Source organism: Chiloscyllium punctatum, chromosome 15 (assembly GCF_047496795.1).
Source record: "Chiloscyllium punctatum isolate Juve2018m chromosome 15, sChiPun1.3, whole genome shotgun sequence".
Taxonomy (NCBI): Eukaryota; Metazoa; Chordata; class Chondrichthyes; order Orectolobiformes; family Hemiscylliidae; genus Chiloscyllium; species Chiloscyllium punctatum.
Genome location: NC_092753.1, coordinates 42,941,226 through 42,966,590, shown reverse-complemented (window position 1 = coordinate 42,966,590; position 25,365 = coordinate 42,941,226). Strand labels below are relative to the sequence as shown.

Sequence of the window (25,365 nt, the reverse complement as noted above, 5' to 3'; positions counted from 1 at the left end):
CTCCAAAGTCAGAAAGGGCATTCAAACAGTTTTGAAGCAGGTATTGTTGAAATGAAAAAAAACACTCAAGTCAGAAACATGCATTTAAAAGTATCTCAAACTCTGTTTTTCATAGGACTTCAATCTAATTTGTTTTTCAGTTTTCTTGTATATCCAGTAAGAAAGTATAACATAATGACTACAAATACCTCAAAACTAAGCAGAAGCAGCTCCTGATATTGTACTATGCAACAAAGGCCCATAGATCCAACTTCTCAAGTTAGAAAAAAGATGAAATCTGCCTATTTTTATCCTGCTCATTGCAAAGTAATTCTTGTTAGAAGGGTACACATCTGGAAATCACACAAGGAGACAATGCACATGATTAATTCTCAGTATAAAATGGTCCCCATGATAAAATAGCTCGCTGTTCAGGCTGTGCAGAATGAAATACATACTTGGACAAATTGCCACAGAACTGCCAGTGTGAATGGAACTCAATGTCAACACAATTAATGCTTGACAGGGAGAGGACAATATTCTCGAAAAGCCGATTATTATTGACGTTGATTCTTAAGAAAAAGTACTGGCCTCCAATCCACACCACCAGATGATGACACTGGGTGATTTTATACCTTGGAGATACAAAACAAACAACAGCCATTAAAATTTAAAACCAGTCAGGCAACATGAAATAATCTGCTTAAGAAATGCACATGGCTGCCCTGGCAAAGAGGGCAATGCCTGCCAAATTCAGCATCATTCTCAAATTTAAATAGCAGACCATGCATACAAAGAACAGGCATAGGAAATGAAGCAAGCAGCACACTAATATTTAGAACCTCTAAAAAATTAAAATGATAAATCTGAAAATGACACTGCCTGGAGAACTGACATCTGCTCTCTGCGCAAAATCTACAAATGATCAGGCCCTCATAATACCAACTAAATGGGAGAACGCCATCACACAGCCCAATGCACCCACATGACGAGAACATATCATATCAATGATTTGATTCAGCGAACAGAAGAGCAGCAAGTGGTACTCAATCCAGAGTAGTGGCAGGTTAAACATTTGGGTTGGACGTACAAAGCAAGGGAGTACATAATAAATGGAACAGTTTTGAGGGAGTTGGTAGAGAAAGTGAGAAATCTTCAAGTACATGTCTATGAGTCTCTGAAGGTGGCAGAATAGATAAATAAAAATGTGGTAAAGGCAGCAAATGGGGTGCTTTTGTTTGGCTCCCTGCCTCCTTGGGCCATCCCCTCATTCCTGGTGGGGGGACTCATGCTCAAGATGTCAACTCTCCTGCTCCTCTGGTGTTACCTGACTGGATGTGCTTTTCCAGTACCCCACCTCTTGACTTAGAGGGATATGGGCCAAGTGCTGACAAATGTGACAAGATTAATTTAGGATATCTGGTTGGCATGGACGAGTTGGACCAAAGGGTTTGTTTCTGTGCTGTACATCTCTATGACTATTTGTTATCTTCATTGCCAAAGCAGAGTGGCAATGCTGTAACTATATAATAAACTGGTTAGGCCACAGTGGAATGGTGTGTATAGTTCTAACCAAGACATTACAAAGAGAACAACATTGGGACGGAGTGCATAGAGAAGATTTACAAGAATGTTGCTCGGGTTTGAAAATTGCAGCTGAAGACAGACTGGATTAGCAAGGTTTGCTTTTCTTGGAGCTGGAAGAGGCCGAGGTATACAACAGATCGTGGTCAGAATCGACCAGTTTCCTCCAGCAGGAAGGTCAATTGCTAGGCAGCATAGATTTAAAGGTGGTAGTCAACGGGGACGATTAGAGGGGACATGAGGGAAAAGCGAGGGGGATGAGCATCTATAATTACGTCGATTTTGCTGCTCGTTGGATGCTGCCTGAACCGCTGTGCTCTTCCAGCACTACTAATCCAGTATTTGGTTTTCAGCATCTGCAGTCATTGTTTTTACCATCTATAATTCACTGTCCAGTTTGGTGGCTGGGATGAAAAGTTTAAACCTATTATCAGAAGAAGAACCCTGATCTGCTCCTGAAGAATTCAGGCACTGGTACATGGGATTAGAATGGGCAGCTCGTTTATTCAGAAATGATGGGATGCATGTCCTCTTTCTACAGTGTAAATAGACTGTGTTATAATGAAGTGAGACCCACCAAAAGTATCAGAACAGTAGTCAAACAATAGACAAGCAATTCAAATAAACATTTTTCCTTTCTTCTGGTAACAACAGTGTGATTATATATGCATTACCCAAAGTGGTTGTGTAATCAGTAACCTTTATCTGTTCACATTCATTCTTGCTTATTCCTTAGATGAAAAAAATATTCAGGAGTAGTCTTACATGCAGCAGTTGCTTTTTTCCTCAACATCCAACCATACTGTTGATTCTTCTAGGTCATGTGTGATGGATTAGACATTGGGAATAGCTAAGTATCGGGATCATCATCTTCTTTGGCTTGCTGGACAGAGGGCTTTGATGGACAACATGGGTTAATATTTCAGCATCTGCCATCATCCCATTCCAGGCTTTTTGGGAACTCTGGTGATAAATTGGTTTCTTGGACTGTCAACAGTAGTGAATGTTGCAGTTAAGTTCTTGGCTCTCTGATGTTTATTTCCAATCAATACGGTCAACAGAATTGATATTCTGCGATGCATGGATGACATCAATCTCTAATTTCAGCTCCTAAGTATGGACATGTCATTTTTGTTTCGATCATGGGCATTGAATTCACAACACACTTCTTGCTTTCAAGTACTTGTCAGGGAAGCCTTTAAAACTCTCAAATAAACCATTGCTGGTTTCCACCCCAATTCATCGGTTTCTGTCTCACATCGTTCTCTTGTGAAAGTTGTCATGTCATCCTTACTGCTCAAACCCTTTATCAATTCTCTTCTGTAGTTACATTGGAAGGTTCATATGTTGCCTTTGTCAAGTAGTTGAATTTCTGATGTAATCCTCTTCAGTCGCTAATGTGATGACAACAATGTGTTTATCAAGTGATTGGGATTTGGGTACAGCAACAGCTTCCACTAGTTTATGTCTGAAATCTTCTCTGACATTTATCCAAACTTATAGTGGAAGAATTTTTGTTTTTAAAAAAGGGTCATCCATGATTTCACATTACTAATATATTTCAAGTTAGTAATCTTACAGTAGATAATAAAAGTAGTGAGGTTTGAAGAACATTTAGATGATGAGCAAAGTCAGCTTATGCAAATCAAATCAGTTGCACTTAAAGGAGAACTGTTAACCTAGTCTTTATCTCATCTCAAGTAATATTTTGGAATATGGTTGTCTCTGTTGTAGACTTGATCTTCAGTAAATCCAGTGCAAAAAGGCATCTTGTTCAGTTGGAAACAACATTAAGGTAGTTTGTCCATGGACCATTATTCTTCTCTTACTCGAGATATGCCACACATATGGATCTTGCAAATTATCCTTTGCTGGCTTCAAGCTCAAATGGACAATTTGCATTTTCATCTGTTTGGTGGCAAAATTGAATAACACACTTGATAGTAGCTCTCTGCAAGTTAAACTAGATATACACATTACTGTCAACAGGTTTATGCTTGGCATTTTTTTTTGTTTGGGCACCTTCATGAATCTCTGAACAATATTCTCAACTGCTTTTCACCTTTAACTACCACCTGTAACTAACATGTAAGAAAAGATGAACTGACTTCCCACTTATAAACCTCGCCAGCTGATTGTAAAACCTTTCAGCTCTTCTTAAGCACAAGAGCATACTCTTTTCCAGTTAAATGTTTCTTGTAAGCTATCAAAGGGAAGGAACTTGGCTGAAAGAAAGAGATTGACAATACTCTCGATATTACAGAGAAAATGGCAATTTGATGACATGTCAGCTGATTGAGGTGCTGCAAGAGAAGTTAGCAATTAATGGCAAGTTTACTTTGCAGTCCAGAAGAGTCCATCGATATAAGTGGACACTGCCAGACTTAAACCTAGAGGTTTCAGGTCAAAACTAGGCCTTCGGCAACAAACAATGGCAGGAGGTTCACTTGAGATGTTTCAACTTGTTAAGTTGTTAAGATGCAAATTCTCGTATTCAAACATCTCAAATCACTGCAGAAGTTCAAATTCAGCTTCCTGTCAACGAATGTGGGCTCCAACCTCCCCACCCCCGTGCGCACCTCCAACCTCATCGTCCCGTCCATCTCTGCCCCCACCTGCACCCTAACCCCGTCATCTTCTGCTCCCACCCCCACCCACCATCCTGTTCTGCGGCAGCCAGACTGGACAACAATGGAGTTGGGGGGGTAGGGTGGTGGTGGAGGTGAGTCTACAAATAGCGTACACATACACACACACACATACACCTTTTTCTCAGGTTCCACCTGTGCCCTTACAAGAAAATGTTAGAGATTATCTGGGAAGGAGGGTTTCAGGTACACCCCTGTGTAGAACCCCAGATATGAGAGAGAGAGAGAGAGAGAGAGAGAGAGAGAGAGAGAGAGAGAGAGAGAGAGAGAGAGAGCACGATGGTGCCTGGGCTCCCATTGATGTCCAGCACTGTCCTCAGCAGCATTTCAGTCAGCCAAGTTCATTTTTAATCACTGTAAACAAAAGGGACGATCAGTGTTAGAAACACTTCTTTGATGTAATGTTTCTATCAAGACCTTGAGATCTCCTTCGGATAATCGAGGTTTCTCTGTAGATGAGAACATTTTGAAAATGTGCCTGTGATTGCAGTCGAAGACAAAAGTACTTCATCAGTGGGTTTGCAACATTAATGCTTTTGATCCTTCTTTAGCTTGTGCACTATGTTGCAAGCTTCTAATAAGACGCGTAACCCAAGTAAATTGAAGTACATGTGATGTTTATGATCAATCACTTCAGCTGACAGAAGTGGGTGCATCAAATTGTTGGCCTCATTCAAGTGTACATTGATACTGAAAAGATTGGGAACCATTGAATTAGAAAATAGCTACAAGAAAATTGATCCATACTACTTGCCCATAACAAGACTAGCTAAAACTCTAATCTCCTGGAAATTCCCCCTTACACAGACAAACAAATAAAAGGAAAAGAGAATATTGACAGCGGTAACATAAATCTGGAAAGTCAATTCATTGCTGTTTGTTTCCTGATTCAGATATTGAGGTGATCTTTCTGTACTACTTACAAACTTGTGGAAATTTCCAGAAAGTGATTGATTTGGAAAATATCTGATTTATCAATTCCAAAGTTGCAGTTCACAACAACCACTGCAGGAAAGCTAACCATTTCTCTTCAATATTAAACCATGTTTTTTTTAAAAAAAACAGTTGGAGAACAATTGCACATATTTCTATCTCTTTTTCGTCTTCTGAGTCCATGTCTCTAATATACCTCCTCTTCCAACCTACTCAGTTAACTATTAATCAATCAGCTTCACCTGTAAAAAAAAATCTCCTTTGCTTCAGATCAACTGTACATTGCAGGAACCCACAGCCACACAAAAAAAATGTTTAGAATAGGTTTTGAATTCCTTATTGATAAATTATGCAGACATCCTGGTAAATCCTTTTTTTTATTACAAAACACTTCTCTTTCATTGTAATCCACAGCTTTTAAAAGATACAAAAATTTAAAAAGATCCTTTAAATCTGTACATTATATATACATAGCTGAATGACAACATTTCACTGAATCCATTACACATTAGGTCAAAGCAAAGGTCAAACCTTTTTAACCAGCATGTCACATTTTTGATGCCATATAAGTGAAGTACAGACTTGTCTAATCTGAAATCTAAGCCATCACGTAACAGTTTGTATTGATGAAAGGTTGATGGAATGCAAAGATATCTTCAAAGGTCCATATTTTATATCATGAGATCCACAAAGTACTTTTCCAAGGATGCCCTTTCTTTACAAAAAAGCTGTTTGCAGTGTTGCACCTTCCCTAATCAGGGCAATTATTTTCAGCTTCTTAGGTGACAATATTTTCAAGTGATCCTGAACGGATTACTTTGTGTTCATTATAGATGTTTGATTTTTTTTTAAACTGTAAAATCAGGATATTTAATAAGTCAGCATTTATTACTCATCCATATTGACCCATGAGAGAAGGTATAGGTGAGCTGCCTTCTTGAATCACTATAGTCTACATAGTCTAGATCAGAGGCTTTCAACCATTGTACTGCAGCACATTGGTGTGCTGTAACAAGGTGAGAAGTGTGCCAGTTTTCGCAGACTTCTATTACAACAGGGTGCAGAGATTCAGCACCATGCATGTATGAACATTGCCAACCATGTGCATGCACAGGTGGAAGAGAACCTGTTCATTTTGCAACCTGTTTGCACACATCTAGATACAAACACTAGGTGTGAACAGGCACATTGATCATATTTCTGGGATGTGAAGCAATCCTGCATTCTCAGTTAAGAGGAGCACATTCAAAAGATCTGAAGTAACTTGCCTGCTAGTACAAATTTCCATACCAACACAGGTTATAAAGCAAATATTGTTTAATGTTTTTTTAAACCATAGCACTGATCTTGGTCTTCAATTCAGAGAAAGAAACTGATCACTTTCCTGTAAAAAGAGGCAATTTCTCTCCTAATTCATCAAAATATACGTTAACGCAGAGAAAATATGACAACAGCTAATCGGGTCTATGGATTTTCATGGCCAAGAGATGCTGCTTGTCTCTGTCAGAGCTGCACATAGCTAAAGCAGCATGAAATGGCCAAGGATGATTTTGGCTGAAACAGCGGCTTTCATGTTCTGCTGCATCTGAAATTAAACTATGAACCTAACAGGAGTAGCTGCCTTTACGGCAGTATATCCAAGATAACAATTAAGATTTCACAAGACCCTTTGCGTTATGTATAAAATAGGCCCTGTGGAACAGAAGCATATGTAGCTGCTTGTTTAGACATAGATGACATATAGCCTTGAGGATTACTGATTGAAGCCTCCCCATCAGGCTGGTCCAAAATATCGCATTCATTGTGTGATAGAAGGGAAGGATCTGACTACACTGATCACACGCCCACACGACATCAATATCCCCAGGCAATTATAGCCTCGTCATGTTTTGAAGTAGAGTTTTATGTAGGCAGTACAGGATTCCTGTGAATACTCAATCTAAAAGGTGGATAGAAGTCGCCCCTGTCTGTCAGCTGGAGAGTGTTGTATAACCGGTGCAGGAATCAAGTCTGGTTGAATAAGATGTATTGTGAAGACCCAAGAATAATTGATAAGTAGGTCTGGTGAACATCATGAGATGGCCTAAAGCTGTCCACAGACTGATCATGCAGTCAGATGATTTACTGGACTGGAACTGTATATAATCAATTCACAATACAATTGACTTGCAACAGTAACGGTAGGCTAAAAGCAAATGCATAAAAACTGCGTGTTTCCCTGTGATCAGTGGAGAAGTCCCTTCACTGCCCAGGGTCTCTCCCCCTACTGGTGTAAAATAGTAAACTTTCTACTGCTTAAAAAGTGGACCAGGGTATCACACAATTTTACCCAACACTTCTTACCATAGTGTCTCATCTTCAAACAAAAGTTGGTAAATAATATGTGGTAACAAGTTAAGACACCATTTACAGACAAAATTTCCATGAAACATCCATCGAAAATGCATCTGTATTCGTAGTTGAAGACAATAGATTTGAAACATTAATGCTTTTGATCTTTCTTTAGCTTGCTTTATATGCTATGTTGTAAACCTCTCCACTTAGGACATAATCACAGTAAATGGACAAAGTTAAAAATCACACAACATCAGGTTATAGTCCAACAGGCTTATTTGGAAGCATCAGCTTTCAGAGCGCTGCTCCTTCATCAGGTATCCTGGGGAGCAGGATCATAACACAGAATTTAAAGCAAATGATCACAGAGTCAGGCAACTGAAACAGTGTATTTAACAAACAGCAATCTAGGTTTGTCCAATATATCATTTCAGTTGCATGACACTGTAATCTTTTGCTCCACAGCTACCTGATGAAGGAGCAGCACTCTGAAAGCTCGTACTTCCAAATTAACCCGTCGGACTATAAATTGGTGTTGTGTGATTTTTAACTTTGTCCACCTGAGTCCAACACCAGTATCTCCATATCATAGTAAATGGAAGTAAATGCGGCATTTTACAAACAATCAAATTCAATTGGAAGAAGTGGGTGTACAGTGGAATTATCTATTTCCTTGGCGTGTGCCTTGATATTGAAAAGGTTGGGATACACTGATGCAGGTACATCCACAGTACTACTAGGTAGAGAGTGTTCCAGAATTTTGACTGGGAGAGAAAACTGACAGCCAATTCTCTGGAAACTTATGATTTGGAACCAAAGTGATATGTGGAAGAAACCTATTTCAAATGTTCTGAAATGATACATTTACATAAACATTTTGAAATGTACGCAAGGTCACAATTACACAGGGGCCCAGCGCATATACCAGGTTGTGGTAGTGCTTTCGGCATATGCTAATAAGAAGGGTAGGCAGTGATTAGCATCAGTGACACAATCACATGAATGTAAAATTTAATGCAATGCCTGACTAGAATTATTTTCTTCAGAAAAATGTGCTGATTTGGATCTCAAGCATATATCACAACCCACACTTAACCAACTGAAAATATACAAATTTTTAATGTTGCAAATTAAATTTTCTTCATAATGATTTTACTAATTTCTAGTAGCGGAATATAAGTGTCTTGATATGCGTAACAAAAATTGCTATAAACTGAACTGCATTCTAAGTAGAGAAAATTCAACTGTATCAAATGATTTAAGTATCTCGTACTGTGGATACTCTAGGATGGTGCGAAGTAAGATCAATCGTAAACTTAATATCTGAGAAGGAGACTGAATATTTCAAGAGCATTTCTCCAGACAGAAATATCTCATTCAGCTCAATACTCAAACAAACTAATACATTCTAAATATAAACAAAATGGTTTCCCCGCTTGGGAATCATATTTCAGATCAAAAGGACAAATGATGTAGCCTTAGCCCAGCTGTCAGAACGAGTGTTTTACAAATCTATTTTTTAAATCAGTGCCGTTCCAGACAGTGCTCCTGCTTAGACAATTGCAACATCTTTAAAGACAGGAGAGGGGCTCATGTGACTCAACCATTATTTAAAATCATTAAATAGTTACAATAAAGAAGAGGCCATTCAGTCCTGTGTTAGGACTGGCTCTCTGACGGAGAAACTCATTTATTGCCAGTACCCCGCACTCATCACATAGCCATGCATTTTTTTTCCTTGCAGATTGTAATCCAACTCCTGAACTGCCTCAACTGAACCTGCCTGCTCCACAAACAAGGCAACACATTCCAGATCCTAACTACTGACTGTGTGAGAAAGCTTGTCCTTCTGTCGCCACTGCTTCTCAGGTCAATGGTCTTAAATATGTGACTTCTGGTTCTCAATCCTTCCAACAATGGAAATACACTTTCCCCGAACTACTCGACCCACGTGCCTCATGTTTTTGAATATCTTCGCAACATCTCATCTCAGTCTGCTCTTTCCCAGGGGTTCAGCTAACAATTTCTAGTATTTGCCAACTATTTCAGTAGGGTAGGTTGGTAATTAAAAAATATACAACATTGATTTCACTACAGAAGTACGCAGAATTTAGAATATATGAACAGTGTATTACTTGATCAAAATCGTCCCTCACCATAAGTCAGTTTCTTCCTCCAAGTCTGATCTTGCAATTCTTCAGGGGCAATTAAAAATCGTTGTCACAAACTCAATGACAATCACCGGAACAGCTGACATGCATGTATTAACAGATTGTGAAATTGTAACACATAGATATAACTAATGGAGCAGGAAAAATCAATATGATTACACACTTATAAAATTGTTGGGATAGATTTCCTTTATTTTCAGATGACTTGCAAGGTTGAAACTTTTAATTTACATAAGTTTATGAGGCAGGAAAATAAGCAAGTTAGCAACTGCATCCGAGACCATGTCAATATCGAAGACTGGACTAAACAGGTGGTTTAGGAGGAATAAAATGAATACTGGAATGTAATGTTGAGACATGGGATGAGCACTTCTGCTCACATGAAGCATTAACACCAAGAACAACCAGCTGTGGTAAATCTGCATCCATGCTGTAATTTTAGGCAATTCAACATAAAAATTTAACAACTTAATTATTTCTGATCAACCTGGTCAGACATGTTATGACACACCTCTGAGCCAGGTGGGAGTTTCTTGAACATTTGTGCCAATGGAGGCAGTACCACTGCCTTAGAGTCATAGAACATTACAACACAGTAAGAACCCTTTGGCCATCAATGTTGTGCCAACCTGTGGAACCAATCTGAAGCCTATCTATCGTGCACTATTCAATTTTCATCCATATGTTTATCCAATGACCATTTGAATGCTTTTAAAGTTGGCAAGTCTACTTTTGCAGGCAGTGCTAGCCATCACCATCTAAGGAAAAAGGCCTGTCCACTCTACTTAATCCTCTGATTATCTTATATGCCTCTATCAAGTCACCTCTCAACCTTCTTCTCTCTAACAAAAACAGCCTTAAGTCCCTCAGCCTTTCCTCATAAGACCTTCCCTCCATACCAGGCAACATTCTGGTAAATCTCCTCTGCACCCATTCCAAAGCTTCCACATCCTTCCGATAATGCGGTGACCAGAACTGTACGCAATACTCCAAATGTAGCCACACCAGAGTTTTGTACAACTGCAGCATGACCTCATGGCTATGAAATGCAATCCTTCTAACACATCATATGCCTTCTTAACAACCCTTTCAAACTGAGTGGCAACTTTCAAGGATCTATGTACATGGACACCAAGATCTCTCTGCTCATCTACACTACCAAGAATCTTACCAATAGCCCAGTACTCTGCATTCCTGTTGCTCCTTACACAGTGAATCACTGCTCACTTTTCCACACTAAACCCCATTTACTACCCCTCAGCCCAGCTCTGCAGCTTATCCATGTCCCTTTTCCAGCACTTCATCCATAACTGAACTAAGGCTCACTGGTCTATAACTACCAGGGCGTCTCACTCCCCTTCTTGAGCAAGGGGACATTTGCTATCCTCTGGTCTTCTGGCACTATTCCTGTAGACAGTGATGACATAAAGATCAAAGCCAAAAGCTTGGCAACCTCCTCCCTGGCTTCCAAGAGAATCCTTAGATAATTCCCATCCGGCCTAGGGGCCTTACTTATTTTCACACTTTACAAAATTGTTGACACTTCGTCCTTGTGAAACTCAATCGCATCTAGTCTAATAGCCTGTATCTCAGTATTAGATTAGATTAGATTAGATTACTTACAGCGTGGAAACAGGTCCTTCGGCCCAACAAGTCCACACCGACCCGCCGAAGCGCACCCACCCACACCCATTCCCCTACATTTACCCTGCAGCTAACACTATGGGCAATTTAGCATAGCCAATTCACCTAACCTGCACATTTTTGGACTGTGGGAGGAAACCAGAGCACCCGGAGGAAACCCACGCAGACACGGGGAGAATGTGCAAACTCCACACAGTCAGTCGCCTGAGGGGGGGAATTGAACCCGGGTCTCTGGCGCTGTGAGGCAGCAGTGCTACCAATGTGCCACCGTGCCCACAATGTCCTCATTATTCTCCTCGACAACACAGTATTCACACTAGAAAAAGACAAACGAAAAATATTCATTTAGCACTTCGTCTATCTCCTCGGACTCCACACACACAACTTCCCACGACTATCCTTGATTGGCCCTAAATTTTTCTCTAGTTGTTCTTTTGTTCCTGATATTTGACAATTTAATGCAAAGATTGTTGCATCATGTTGAATTAGCCATTTCCTCATTATGAAAGTGGAGTGTGTTAACGATCAAGTAATTGAGTGTTACATTACATTCAGGTGGTGGGCATTAACAGGGGTTTCATTTGTGTTCCCATGTCAAGGGCTCATGAGGTACAATGGCAGTGTCCCCACCTATGAACCAGGAGGCCCATGTTCAAAGCCCACCGGTTCCAAAGGTCTGAAGAAGGGTCACCGGACTTAAAATGTTCACTCTGCCTCCTCTTCATAAATGTTGCTGGACCTGCTGAGTTTCTCCGACAACTTCTATATTTGTCTCAGATTTCTAGCATACACATTTCTATTTTATTTTAGTTAAGAACACTGTTGTTACATACGTGCGCCAAGGTACCACATTCATAGCTCCACGAGAGTGTGTTGTGGGATAGATAATAAGAACCAGCTGAAACTAGCCATGCTGCCTGTACAAATATACAAGTACTAACAACAAAACAAAGAGCTTTCACCTTTTCAAGCTTAAAGTATGATCAATTCAAAACATCCAGGAACCAAGAAATGAGCAGGGCATGTAGCAGTTTGTATTAGATTCCATTTTTCTCTATTATCATACAATTGGTTATCTACAATAAAACTGAGTATGATTGTGGTAAAGATGTAGAAACGTTGAAGCTGTTATTCGTTTTATCTGATCCTGGCAGAGGTTATTTACGCACCTTCTAAAAAAAAACAATCACTTTCACAGAATATTAATGCCAAGTTCTAACCGTTTTGCTTCACCCGAGCCATGCACAGTCCAATCTTTATTTTAGGAAAGGATAATAAAACACTTCAACAAGCATATTCATCAGATTCCACTGATGTAGAAAATTTCCAATGTGACCAAAGAGACAATAACCTTTTGCCTGAACCAAGGAAGATACTTGTCACAAGTATTAAACCATTAGTGTGATAACACTCTAGTCACAGAGGCAGAATATTAAACAGGGAATGTTAGTCTACTGAGTGCAAAGTGGAAACTAATCACCACAGAAACCTTTAATATACATCCTCCACAATCAGTCACTGCACTGATTCTGTGCAATTCTTTTTAAATTCGTTAATATCCAGCTCTCCATCCAAACGTTACTGTTTCTGGTTTCATCTTGGAGGCTTGAGAGATGACATGATTTTCTCAGACGTGGTTGTCTTCAGTTGTTTTGACATTCAGGCTGTGAAGACTGGAACCTAAATAGATGGCCTGACAGCAAAGAGAACATCACCATCATCTAAAACTCACTGCAATAACAAAGAAGTTTACTGTAGTTTTCTTATTATCTTCTTAAAAGCAACTTCTGAGGCAAGCAAAGGTTTGCACTAGAGTTCAATTACTGCCAAATTTTGGATTTATAATACCCAGTGATAAACTTTACAGCACAGTGTTCAATGTAAAATAAAATCCTTCTGACAATAAAACAGCAATCTAAAGATAAGTTAAAATTTTTAAACTTGTTATCTGCACCTTGTTTTTCAAGAACCAGTCAAATGAAGTCACAACATTAACTCTCCCCACGGATGCTGCCAGACCTGCTGAGTTTCCCCAGCATTGTCTGTGTTTGTTGCTGAGCCAGTGCTTTCTGGCAGCTTTTAAAACTAAGGGACAATATTAAACTATTGAATGTCAAAACACTTCAAACCAAATTAATCAATCCACAAAGACTAAGTGTCCTTACCACATGTTAGAGAATGACAAAGACTGAGATTTGAGAGGTCATGATAGTATAATGACTTAATACTGTACAGAGGATCAGGAATTGTTCAGCTGAAGAGCTCTAACTGCTGGACTATCCCATTTCTTTTTCACCTTCCATGTCATGAATGTTGTCACCTTCATCATGTTGAAGGCCTTCATCCAGTAGTAGCTGAAGATGCCATCCACGTTACGAAAAACAACAGTGATACAGCATACAAGAAACAAAACCAGGATCATTGTTCCAGGTTGTTTTGGGGATTGATTCTGCCAAATCTGCGCAGGTAGCAGTGTTGCTACCTGAGGATGCTAACAGTTTGTTCAATGAGGGCTCCATTTGATTGGTGCACCTTGTTATAGCAGTTTTCCTGCCAATCATAGGTTTCCAACAGTCATTAGCCAAGTACAGAAGGTAGTCCTTCATTTTGTTACAGCACCCCACCAGAAGCTGTCAGCATTATTGTTCATTCAGAAAAAAATTAGTAGGAAGGAGCTCTGGCGTCCTTGTCGCCAAGCCCCCAGTCTGTCACTTGTAACATGACTAAAAATGAGGGATGGTTGTTCGGTAAAAATGTCAGTGCGATTGCTAGGAAAGCAGTCAAAGACCTGCGTGACATGGTGCTGGCGGTTATATACTGTTGCAAACTAATGGAGTGATTCATGGAAGCACTGGATTTGTCTGAAGGACCCTGTGAGTCAATAAATTTACAAATCATGAAGACCTGGACTTGATGGAAACCTATAATCTGAGCAAGAGGTTAATCTTACCATTACAATTTTTTTTTATAGGGATAATACTGAGGTTATTTGCTTTTGCAAACATGGCTTCATTAAATGTTGTAAGACTCAAGTTAGCAATATCCCCACTGGTGGTCTGGAACTTTATACTAATGATTTAGTGTTTATTTCTTCTAGTTGCCATCCTGTTACTGGCTAACTTACAGGATAAACTATAACAGAACTTTATTAAAATACAGAGAAGAAGGTTCCGAAATGTGATCAAGGCAGTTGCACTTACTCTGCTCATTCTGCTTATAATTATCAGCCATCATACTGACTGCTTATTGTTAGTGATACTCTCGCCAAATATGTATATTTAGCAAGATTTTAAATTTGGACAAAAGACTATTCGTTAAAGTGGATGAGATCCTTTTCATTCAGTCAACATACAAATTATTTAAATCAGCTCAAGTCATACTCAGTTTATACTGATCCAAACATTCAGCTTGGTTTTTGTTTTATTCCACGACTGGGATAAATAGTTCTGCTAACGCTGCCTCCAAGGGTGACATTTTTTTCATGACATCCTGTGTGTGCCCTTGGCTGCACAAACCGCAGGTATCACACTTAAGGACAGACAGTGTTTTCATTCAAAACATTTTCATAGATTCAATGGAATGAGATTCCTATTATCCTGGGAGGAGCTACATGATTGGATGCCACACTGCAAGTATGCTCATCTGGCAAGATGGTGGCAGAGTAAGACACTCTAGTTGGAGCTCCTCTGCTCCAACTGTTCTTGTTCTTTTTCTCTCCCCTCTCCTTTTACACCTTTTGTGTGTTTTATTTCTAATTTCTGACTTGGACTTACCCAGAGCGGAATGGGGGAGCTGGTGAGCCCAGGCAGCCAGGCCTGCATTGGAGGCTGGCAAGCTCTGGGGTAGGGATGGAAGGGCCGAGGCCGGAGAAAGCTTACTTTGGAACAGCTGAGAGCTGGTGCAGAGCAGACTTGCAGAGCGGAGACAGTTGTTGGACTGGATTCTGGCACAAGCGGTTAGGCCACATATGCAAGTCCCTGCGCTGAACTACTGCAATGTAATGTTTATTTGTAATTTGTTTATCTGACTATAAAGTCTATCCTTTTAACTATGTCATATTTCTAACTTACATTATGAATCACTGTAAAGGAGTGCAACTACATTTCTTTTTCATTCCTCTTTTTATATCGAAGATCTGGAGCCAGGTACTTTGTACCTGAGATGGCGCCATAAGAGGTGACATTGCAAAATCTTTCACTGTACTTGAATACACTTGATAATAAAGGATATTCTATTCTAAAAATCATTCTTTCAAATATGCAGCTTTGATACTGCATTCAATTCTTGAGATGCAGTACCTCTTCAACATAATTTGAATCATGAAATTCTGCCAGCCCTATCCATTTAGTACTTCCAACATTTTTAAAAATTTTGAAACATTGTATGATTCTGATCCCATACAAAAGACCAATTTCAAGGAACAATGAACCAATAGCACATTTACTTAATTAAAACTGCTTAAGAGAATTGAATAACGGATGACAAAAAACTTCAAGTGCAGCAACTCATAACACCAAACAGAAAGGGTAATGGATACAAACGAGCACATTAACTTTCTTTGATCCTGGTTTTTCAAGTTCAGAAAATGTTCTTATTGTTGAGGACTGATTGACACTTTTACTCTTAATATCCGAAGCCAGGATTAGTAAAGCATCCTGGACAGAATGGACAAACATCTTTTCTGGGTGGTAGAAATCTTGAAATTAAAAAAAAGCAAAATTTGGGCTGCCTTAAACCTAATCCTATAGCTTAGTGTTCACAGCTCAAAATTGCCCCCTAGTGTGGCTCGAGAGTGGCAATTTTGGTAATAATAAAACTGAAAATGATATTGAATAAGGGAAACACATGTACCCAGAAATGGGAAATTTCTTTGTTTACTTGAGAAGATACATAATTTGCGTATGTGCCCTTACTACATAACAGGAGTGACTGTTTGGCTTCTTGGCACGATATAAGAGTTGTTTATTTTAAAAGTTCTTTAAAAAGTGACGTTTCAGAGGTGATAGCATGACATGTTGTGTTGAATCATTGTTAACTGCACTAGTCACAAATGAAATATTTTCTTTTGATACTAAAATGCATGGCTCTTTCTCCATCAATAGGAAAGATCCATCTTTGCAATTATTGATTAGCTACATGCAAAACAAAGTCATGTGCATAAGAAAGAGTTTCCACATTGCACATGCTGCTCCAAGTTCACTCAATAATTCAAACAAAGTACATTCAGAGGACCAAAAATCTCTCTACTTCCACTGAATGTTATTCTAAAACAATAATGGGGTTCTTGGTGGAATCAGCCCAAGTTTAGTTGGTAGAGCTTCCACAAGAGTCACAAGATTGTGGATTTACGACCCACTCCACAGACCTGGAAATGGAGAGGCATAATAGGAATGTCAGTAGATCAGTAATTCAGCAGCCTGGGCTCAGCTCTGGGGACATGGCTTTAAATGCTACCACAGTAGATGACAGTGTGTGAATGCAATTAACTAAGTCTGCAACTGAAAACTAATCTGAGTTTCGTATAGTGGCTATTACATTTGTAAAAGCTCATCTGGAGTACTCTTCTTTTTGGGAAAACAAATCTGCTGTCTTTGCTTGGTCTGACCTACACACAAGTCCAGAGCCACAGCAAATGCCCTCTGAAATAGCCTGGCAGGCCAGTTAATTCAAGGACAATTAGGTACAGGCAACAAATGCTAACATTTATATCAAGAAATAAAAAACTCCTATAGCGCGCCTCAACACCCAAGGTGTGTTGCATTGTCATTCTGATGACCAAGGTTCTGTCTGCCTTCTGATGCAGACATAAAATGACACAAAAGCATTATTTCAAAGGAAGAGCAGGCAAGTTACCCCAAAAACTGATCAATATTCATCGTTCAAACCTTTATCACAACAAACTGATTACCTGGTCATTACTGTATTACTTTGCTATTTGAGAGAACTTGCTGCACTCAAATTGATTAGTATTTCTGATATTACAACAGCAACTACAGTTCAAACAAACATACTAAATTGGTTTGAAAACACTTTTATGATGTCTCAAAGTGACAAGCCATACTTGATAAATGTAAGTCTCTCTTTGTATTGCTGAAATTTACTGGCCAGCTTTCTTAGTGAAGTAAGAAACTTTCCAATTTAAATGTGAATGAATATTGTGGAACAATTGAGAGGGTTTTTATTAAATACTACAATACATGTGATAACTTCTTTGATTCAGAGAAAATGCATTTCCAATAAATCACAATAGGTGCTGCGATACTTTGGAGCCCTCTGTGTCTTGCTATTTGCTTGGATATGCCTGGCATATCCCTAAATTGTGCCCTTTCCAGTAGAAGATGCTGCAAACGAGTGCTATGAGGATTGCACATAACATATATCATTGGGCCTCCAGCTCCTGCATGTAGCACCATTTCCAACAGCACTTTTGGAACTAACTATTTAGCCCAATCTTTTATTTATGCTAAAAAGTGTTTCCATCAGCAAATACTTAGTCGTTTCCAGAGAAGGCAAATGCTTCAAATAAAACTGATCATCCATAAGCTGACTTTGACAGCATCTGAATATAACCAAACATTAACAGCATTAAAAATGCTGTCAATCTAAAAAGTGCAAATCCATTTTTCTTGAGACACAAGTGAATTGTGTCCTGACTTGTTCACCTATGGACCAAAGTCAGTGCACATTTGGATGGGAGATCAACTAACTAGGCACAAATTGGGTGGTTTTGAGCTAGGTACTTTCCTAAAGTTTCTGCTAAAATTTATTTATGTACCAGCACATTCAAAATCTGCCATGAGCAAGCAAAGGCTGCATGACAGAGCATAAACATTCCTGGCAAGAATCTTAAATATTATTGTGCTCAATGTTAAAGTGCATATATCAGGTTTGAATCCAAATTACACATTAGGCTGTTCAATTCCTATTCCCTTATAGAAAACTTGCTTCATACACAGACCAATTATGGACTTATTAACTGAACATGTGGTGGACGCTGGCACATTTGCAACAATTAAGAGGCATTTAGATGGGTACATGAATAGAAAGGGTTTGGAGGGATATGGGCCGGGTGCCGGCAGGTGGGACTAGATTGGGTTGGGATATCTGGTCGGCATGGACAGGTTGGACCGAAGCGTCTGTTTCCATGCTGTACATCTCTATGACTCTAAGACAAAAAAAAGCTTCCAATCAAAATAGGTCACTGTGAGCACCCAACGCAAACAAAATGCCTCAGTGTACTCAAAATAGTTTTCAACTGTGCAACTTTGAGTGGACACTTCACTAGTTCCCACTTTACCATCTTTACTCGCATACAAAATGACCTTGCCAGCAAACCCCACCAACGCTGTGATTTTCCAAGCAAAAGAAAATCTATAAGTGTGACTCCCAGTTGAATAGATAAGTTAATGCAGTTGAATCCTAACCACTGTCTGTTCCGTGCACATGTGGAATGGGATGCTGGGAACCTGAGAGGGCAAGTGTTTAGAAACGGACACAAAGTATTAGTGAGGAATGGTGTCAGTTGGTGAATGCACTCTTCAAAGTGAGTTACAGTCACATCCACCGCAATAGCTTATGAATATGAATAACTCCTCACACAATCCAAATTCAATGAAATTGGAAGTGAATGTACAAAGATTACTTCTTATAATTTCAAAGAGTTATGGACCAGGCCAGACCCCCTCAAAACATTTCAAGAAAGTAGTTAATTTTGCTAGTTGTTTTAAGCAGGTGTAACGTGGATAATCCAGGAGGGATGCAGTTAGGCAAACCACATTATTTGAAACAGAAACAGAATTTTTTTACAAAATTACCTAATTAAACACAAACAAAAGAGAACACAATACCAAATACCTTAACGAAAGCCAAACAGATCATCCCAACTTAATGATGCGGTTTCAAATATTTGCAACAATCCCCATAAACACCCCTTGGTACAATAGGTAAAATCAAACCCAGGTTCTTACAGGACAGATGTCAGAGAGGACCAGCATGGACCTGCTTCTTTGGGTCCAACAGCTTCAAAACTGCCCAACTGCCTTCAGTGCATAGTCAGATTGCCAAAAACCAAACCAAACTAAACCAAAACAAACCAGAGAAAAGCTGAGCTGGGAGAACTGGCCACTCCCCTTTCATTGTACAACTTTTTTTTTCCAAACTTAAAAGCCTTTTGTCTGAGGCAGTATCTATTAGCTATGATCAAACTGGCTCTAAAACCTTTCAACTTCGAGTTTTCGAAGTTTGCGTCTTTTACGACCTCTCTGAGAAAAAATCAAGGATATCATAACCTTGTTAAAGGAGCAGCATCATCACAAAACGGAATATGACTAAACAGCAACAGCATCAGGATAGGTCAGCTTTTGACTTAATTTGCATTATTCCACAACGGTAAATTAACAAAAATGGTAGAAGTGCACAATTTATTTTTGACAGGGATGCATGAGGTCATAATTGGATGAGTTGTCAGAACATTGTCAAGGTGGAGGAGGTTGCAGAGATAGGGAGGAGAGATGCAGGGATTTGTGAAGCAAAAGTTTTCAAATTCTCAATGTAGGTCAGCACACACTGGAAGCGATAGTTGCATAGCATTTCAGCACATGTACAGATTAGCCAACAGAACTTTAAAAAGTTTAACATTTTAACAAGAAAGTGACCATAGCTTTCCACTTGGTTGTCATATTTAACAACTAAATATGTACATGAAATGTAGAACTATGTGCAAGCAGAGAGATTTCCAAATGCCAAATCTAGTAAGTGCAGAGTTATTGAAGTAGGACTGGATCATGTTTACTAGTTAGAAAGAATAAGTAGCTTACAGGCTTATACCAGAAATGAGAAAAGCATAACATGAGAACACAACTCACAGTACAAACTCAACTGCACAAAGTTAAGCAACTTTATTACTTTTCTATAATTTTGGTCACAAAAGCAGCATGCATTTTAGTGGTTCAACCTTCTTTCGTGTACTTCTTAAACAATATAGTTCCTATAACCACAGCACTAAAGTGCTTAAATAATTTATGTTGAAATCCTTCATTTGTAATAAGGCACAGCTGTTTAACTAGCTAACTGCAAAGTTCATAAGTAGATACGACTGCTGCTTATTTATATGACTCAGTTTCAATGCAGACTTAGGGTTCAATTACTATCACTGACCTTTGCCTAACACTTTTATTCTATAAATACAGATAAAAATAATGTTATTATATAATTTGAAGATGCTTGTGGAAATACTGGAAATAGTGGGTATTACAATCAGTATACATTTGTATCAGTTATTGCAAAGGCTGAAAATAACAAAGGACTGAATATGGTTAATCTAACCTTTGCTGAAAAAGAAAAGGGTGAAGTTGGGTATTTTAAAAGAGAAGTACTTTTTTTGGAGCATCTACTCCAAAAGAAAGATTGATAGAAGTTTAATTCGGGATAGCCACAGGAAAACTGGGAAATGAATAAATTATTTGTTGTCAGAATATTTAAATAGCATGGTAAAAGATGAGTATTTCTTCAATGATGCTTGGACAAAATGATCTCTTTCAATACTGCAGCACTTTTTGTTAAATTTATGATACAAAGTCTATCTTGATGGGTAGGAGGAGTCCATTTTTCAAACTTCATTGCACACGCTTTGCAAACACAGATTCTTCTGAATTCCAATATCCACTAGATCTCTCACATTTGAAAGACATTCCATTTATCTATTCTCACTAACAAAGTACATAACTTAACATTTTGTTAACCGGTCTACATCCATTTCCAAACATTTTACATCCTCTTACAAAACTAAGTGAGAAAATAACAAACTATCAGCAACAAATTTGGATTTATTGCACTCAGCCACTTAATTTTAGTAGATTATAAATAGCTGCCAAGCTCTGCACTAGTTAAACCTTGCGTGTGAATAATTACATGTTTATACCTCTTTGGTTTATTAACCGACTCCAAATCCATACAAATATGTTCAGTATTTCCATTACTCCAAATCTAATATAACTCCCTCCTGTGTTGAACTTTGCTAAATTCCTTCTAAAAATCTATGTAGACTTTATCAACTGGCTTTCCTTTAGCTAAAATGTGGGTTACACCTTCAATATTTGAATAGACCTGTCAAATATGATTTCCTGTTCACAAATCCATGCAGGTTGTGTCAAATTGGAATTTGCCAAGTGCCCAATTGATAAAATTTTAAAATCATAGGTTAGAAATCATCAAATCCATGAAATTTATTAGCTTTTAGCGAGTTAATTTCTGCAGTGTATTCACTTAATACAAATTACATCAAGTAGCTCACTATGGAGGAACCAAGTGGCCTGTGAATATTTCCACAATATTATTTCCAATTTTTTGTGAATACAATCACAATATTTAACATCTCTGCCATGTCCCTATTTCTCATAATTAATATTACCTGAAGAACCCATGTTTACCATCAATCTCATTTATTTCATATACTTGTCAAAAGCATTAAAACATTTTTAAGCCTTGTGTTAATGTATCATATTCTACCTTCTCTTGCTCCACAAATTTCTTAAAATCAGTCATTGCTGATTTTTAAGAGGCTTCCAGTCCTTAGGTTTACTATTTATTCTTTCAACCCTTTAAATCTAAATGCCTCGAGTTAGCCAAGATTGTGCTATTTCTCCAGTGGAGTTTTTTAATCCCGCCAAAACCTAATGCACATTTAAGAATAAAGAAAAAGTAATTCTTATGATTAAAATATTTTAAGGTAGATAAATACTGGCAATCAAATTCCCACAATAGCTCAGGAGAAAGTGAGGACTGCAGATGCTGGACATTAGAGTCAAAAATGTGGTGTGAGAAAATCACAGCAGGTCAGACAGCATCTGAGGAGGAGGAGAATCGACATTCTGGGCGTAATAATGAAGGGCATATGCCTGAAACATCAATTCTCCTGCTCCTCGGATGCTGCCTAACCTGCCGTGATTTTCCAGCACCACCCTCTCGACTCCCACTATACCTCAGCCAAATTCACTCCATATACCTCTATGACGGGCTTTAAGTTTGAAACCTCAATTCAGAGCCACCTACATTTCTGTTGAAAGGAATAGAAAACTTGAGCCCTTCCTCAGAAGTTCCTTTACTCTAAAGATTACTAACTTACACTGTCTCATTATACTATCTTAGTCTAGAAGGATTCTCTGGTCTTGTCAGTTGAGAGGGATCACTGTTCAGAAAAACTGTCTTGAATGCACTGTATGAACTCATCCTCCAAATTACAGTGGCCTATTTGGATAAACTAGCCTATTAAAGTTTCAGATTTATTGGTGTGGGAGCTAGCTCAGTTGGCTGGACAGCTAGTTTGTGATGCAGACTAACATCAACAGCATTAGTTCAATTTCCATAGCGGCTGATGTTATTAAGAAGACTTTCCTTCTTGACCTCTCCCCTCGCCTGAGATCTAATGACTCTCAGGTTAAACCACCACCTGTTGTCTCTCTCTAGTGACAGAACAGCCCCAAGGTCTGGTAAGACTATGGTGACTTTATGATGATAAATACTGAAATCTTCCATCCCTTATACCCTTGTTGAATACTCCTGATTGATAATAGTTCTGAACATTCCTAATGAAGGGCTTTTGCCTGAAACATCAATTTTCATGCTTCTTGGATGCTGCCTGGCCTGCTGTGTTTTTCCAGCAACACACTCTCAACAACAGTACTGAACAGACTATTCAAGAGCCTGTAAACTATACCCAGTGAGCTGCCAGAGGAAGTGGTGGAGGCTGACACAATTACAACAATTAAAGGCATCTGGAATGGGTATATAAATAGGAAAGTTTTATTGAGGATTATGGGCTAAATGCTGGCAAATTGGACTAGATTAATTTAGGGTATCTGGTTGGCATGGATAGGTTGGACCGAAGGGTCAATTTCCATGCTGTACAGCTCTATGACAGATGTCAACAGCATTGATTCAATTTCCACAGCATCTGATGTTACCATGAAGACTTTCCTTCTTGACCTCTCCCCTCGCCCAAGACCTGGTGATCCTCAGGTTAAACCACCACCTGTTATCTCTCTTTCATGACAGAGCAGCCGCATGTTTTGGTAGGACTACAGTGACTTTATGATATAAGTACTGAAATTTTCCACCCCAATGCCTTGTTGAACACTCCTGATTAATAGTTCTGAAACAGACCATTATCAATATCCAAGGGCTGATAAAATGTCTCCAGTGTGTTCTGCCCTTGGTTTGGGTGGAGATAAGGAACAGATTCCATATTTATTTTTCCAGAATATTTGAAGGCATTCATTTTACCTGTCATTTTATCTTTAGAAGACCCACCCCCCTCCCTGTTTCACAAGCCCTTGGTCACTCACACTCTCTTACTATTATTAAACTCTGTCCATCCTGACAATTTACTTGATTTTACCCAAAATCAATCTGCTGCTCACCAGTCCTGAAATTTTCTAACCGAACTTCTCTGAACATTCAGCAAAATTGTCAAAATAAATAATTTTGTTACTTAAATGAGAACATAGTGACAAAATTGTTGCAGTTTTAATTCATCTGCCAAACGCATTTACTTTCACAAGCTAAGACAGAAATAACTGGCATACCTGTCAATCAAATCCGTGCTGGATAACAAACTTACTGCAAACCAATACAATAAAAATTAAAATACTCCAGAATATAATTGACAACAGTATGCAATTTCATCAACCTCACAATTTCTTTTCTTACTACTACACGTTTAAGGATCTTCCAAATCATGTTTCTCTCTCTTCTGACAGCTACTTCAAATAAACGCAAACTAGAATTTCTGATTCATTCTAAGTTATATCATGATTGACAATTCTGGACAAAGCCTGGGAAACACGCAGTCTCTTCAAATACATCGGATGTTTTACCGCTTCCATCTTAGCAAACATGACCTACATTTGATAACACATTTCATGCAATTTCTGACTGATGTTTAAGAATCATCAGTAACATTGTTTACATTTATTTCCGGTCACATACATACAAACAATCCCACAAATTGTGTACACGTCTCACATTTATTATTACATTTTTAAATGGGCAGAGTCAAAAAACTGGCACCACTGTTGTAAAAGTGTGATCCTCTACTGACTAGTTCGCTCGCTCCCCCACTTTGTATCAGTTACTGGTACAGATATTAAAAGCAACACTCTCCACTTCTAATACATTACACACCACGACAGAGCTCTGTCCATTCACTGCTCGGTGTTCCATTAACAACCAAGTCTCAACCACAAAACGTCAGAAATAAAGAAGAAAATGAAGGAACCTGTTAAGACCTCATTAGTGAAGTATCTTGGTAACTTCCAGCGTCAGTCTTCTCCCAACAACACCGCAAGCTACTCTGTCGCGAAGTGTTGCTACTTGGGAAACATGTCTTTCTTTTAAACAAAATAACCTTTAAGTCTTACCTTGGAAACAAATTATCCCAAGGCAAGCAATCCACAGGTTCCAATAACTATGTTTCAGCACCATCTCAGGGCAAGGCGTCGGGAAAGGCATAAGAACAAAACTAGGTGGAGGGGTGATACCCCGGTCTCCAGGGTTGAAATGTTGCCCTGGCTTTCTCGGAGTTAATTTCAGCAGGTTGGAGCTGTTCCCACAGAGCAGAGAGAGGAGCAAGCTTCCCCAGCCCGAACCTCACGCAGCCTTTGATTGCCATTGATTGACAGCCGCTCCCAGGAACCCAGCCTCCCGTTCTCCAGCGCTGCGCCCTCTGCTGATCTGTCCTTGCTTGGGCCACTCCAGTCATTCTCTCATTCATTCATGTGAAATTTCCCATACTCTTAACCACTTCGAAATGCAGCCTGCACTTCAGTACTAGACTACTACACATCATGGGTACTGAAATATCCCCAGCAGCTTTGTCCATTTTGTCCCAGTTGTTACACAAAGAAAATAAGGTAGTCTTGTGGAAACACTTACCAACAACAGTTTGTATTTAGATGGTGCCTCCAACACAATGAAACATCCCAAGGCTTTTCACATCAGCTTTCTCAAAGCAAGTAAGAAACACCCTATAAGAAGGCATTAAGTCAAAAGACCAAAAGCTTGGTCAGCAAAAGGTT

At 38.9% G+C, this 25,365-nt stretch overlaps 1 protein-coding gene across 2 annotated transcripts in view; it reads right to left on the bottom strand.

Annotated features, from left to right (window-relative positions):
* The window catches only part of igsf11 (immunoglobulin superfamily member 11), a 183,490-nt gene extending 158,533 nt beyond the window's left edge, over positions 1-24,957 (bottom strand). For both annotated transcript variants that reach the window (XM_072585044.1, XM_072585048.1), the window contains exon 1: positions 24,709-24,957. In XM_072585044.1, coding sequence (XP_072441145.1) covers positions 24,709-24,799 — 91 coding nt within the window. In that variant the 5' untranslated portion in view covers positions 24,800-24,957. The remainder of the gene's footprint in view (positions 1-24,708) is intronic.
* Between the last annotated feature and the right edge of the window lie 408 nt (positions 24,958-25,365).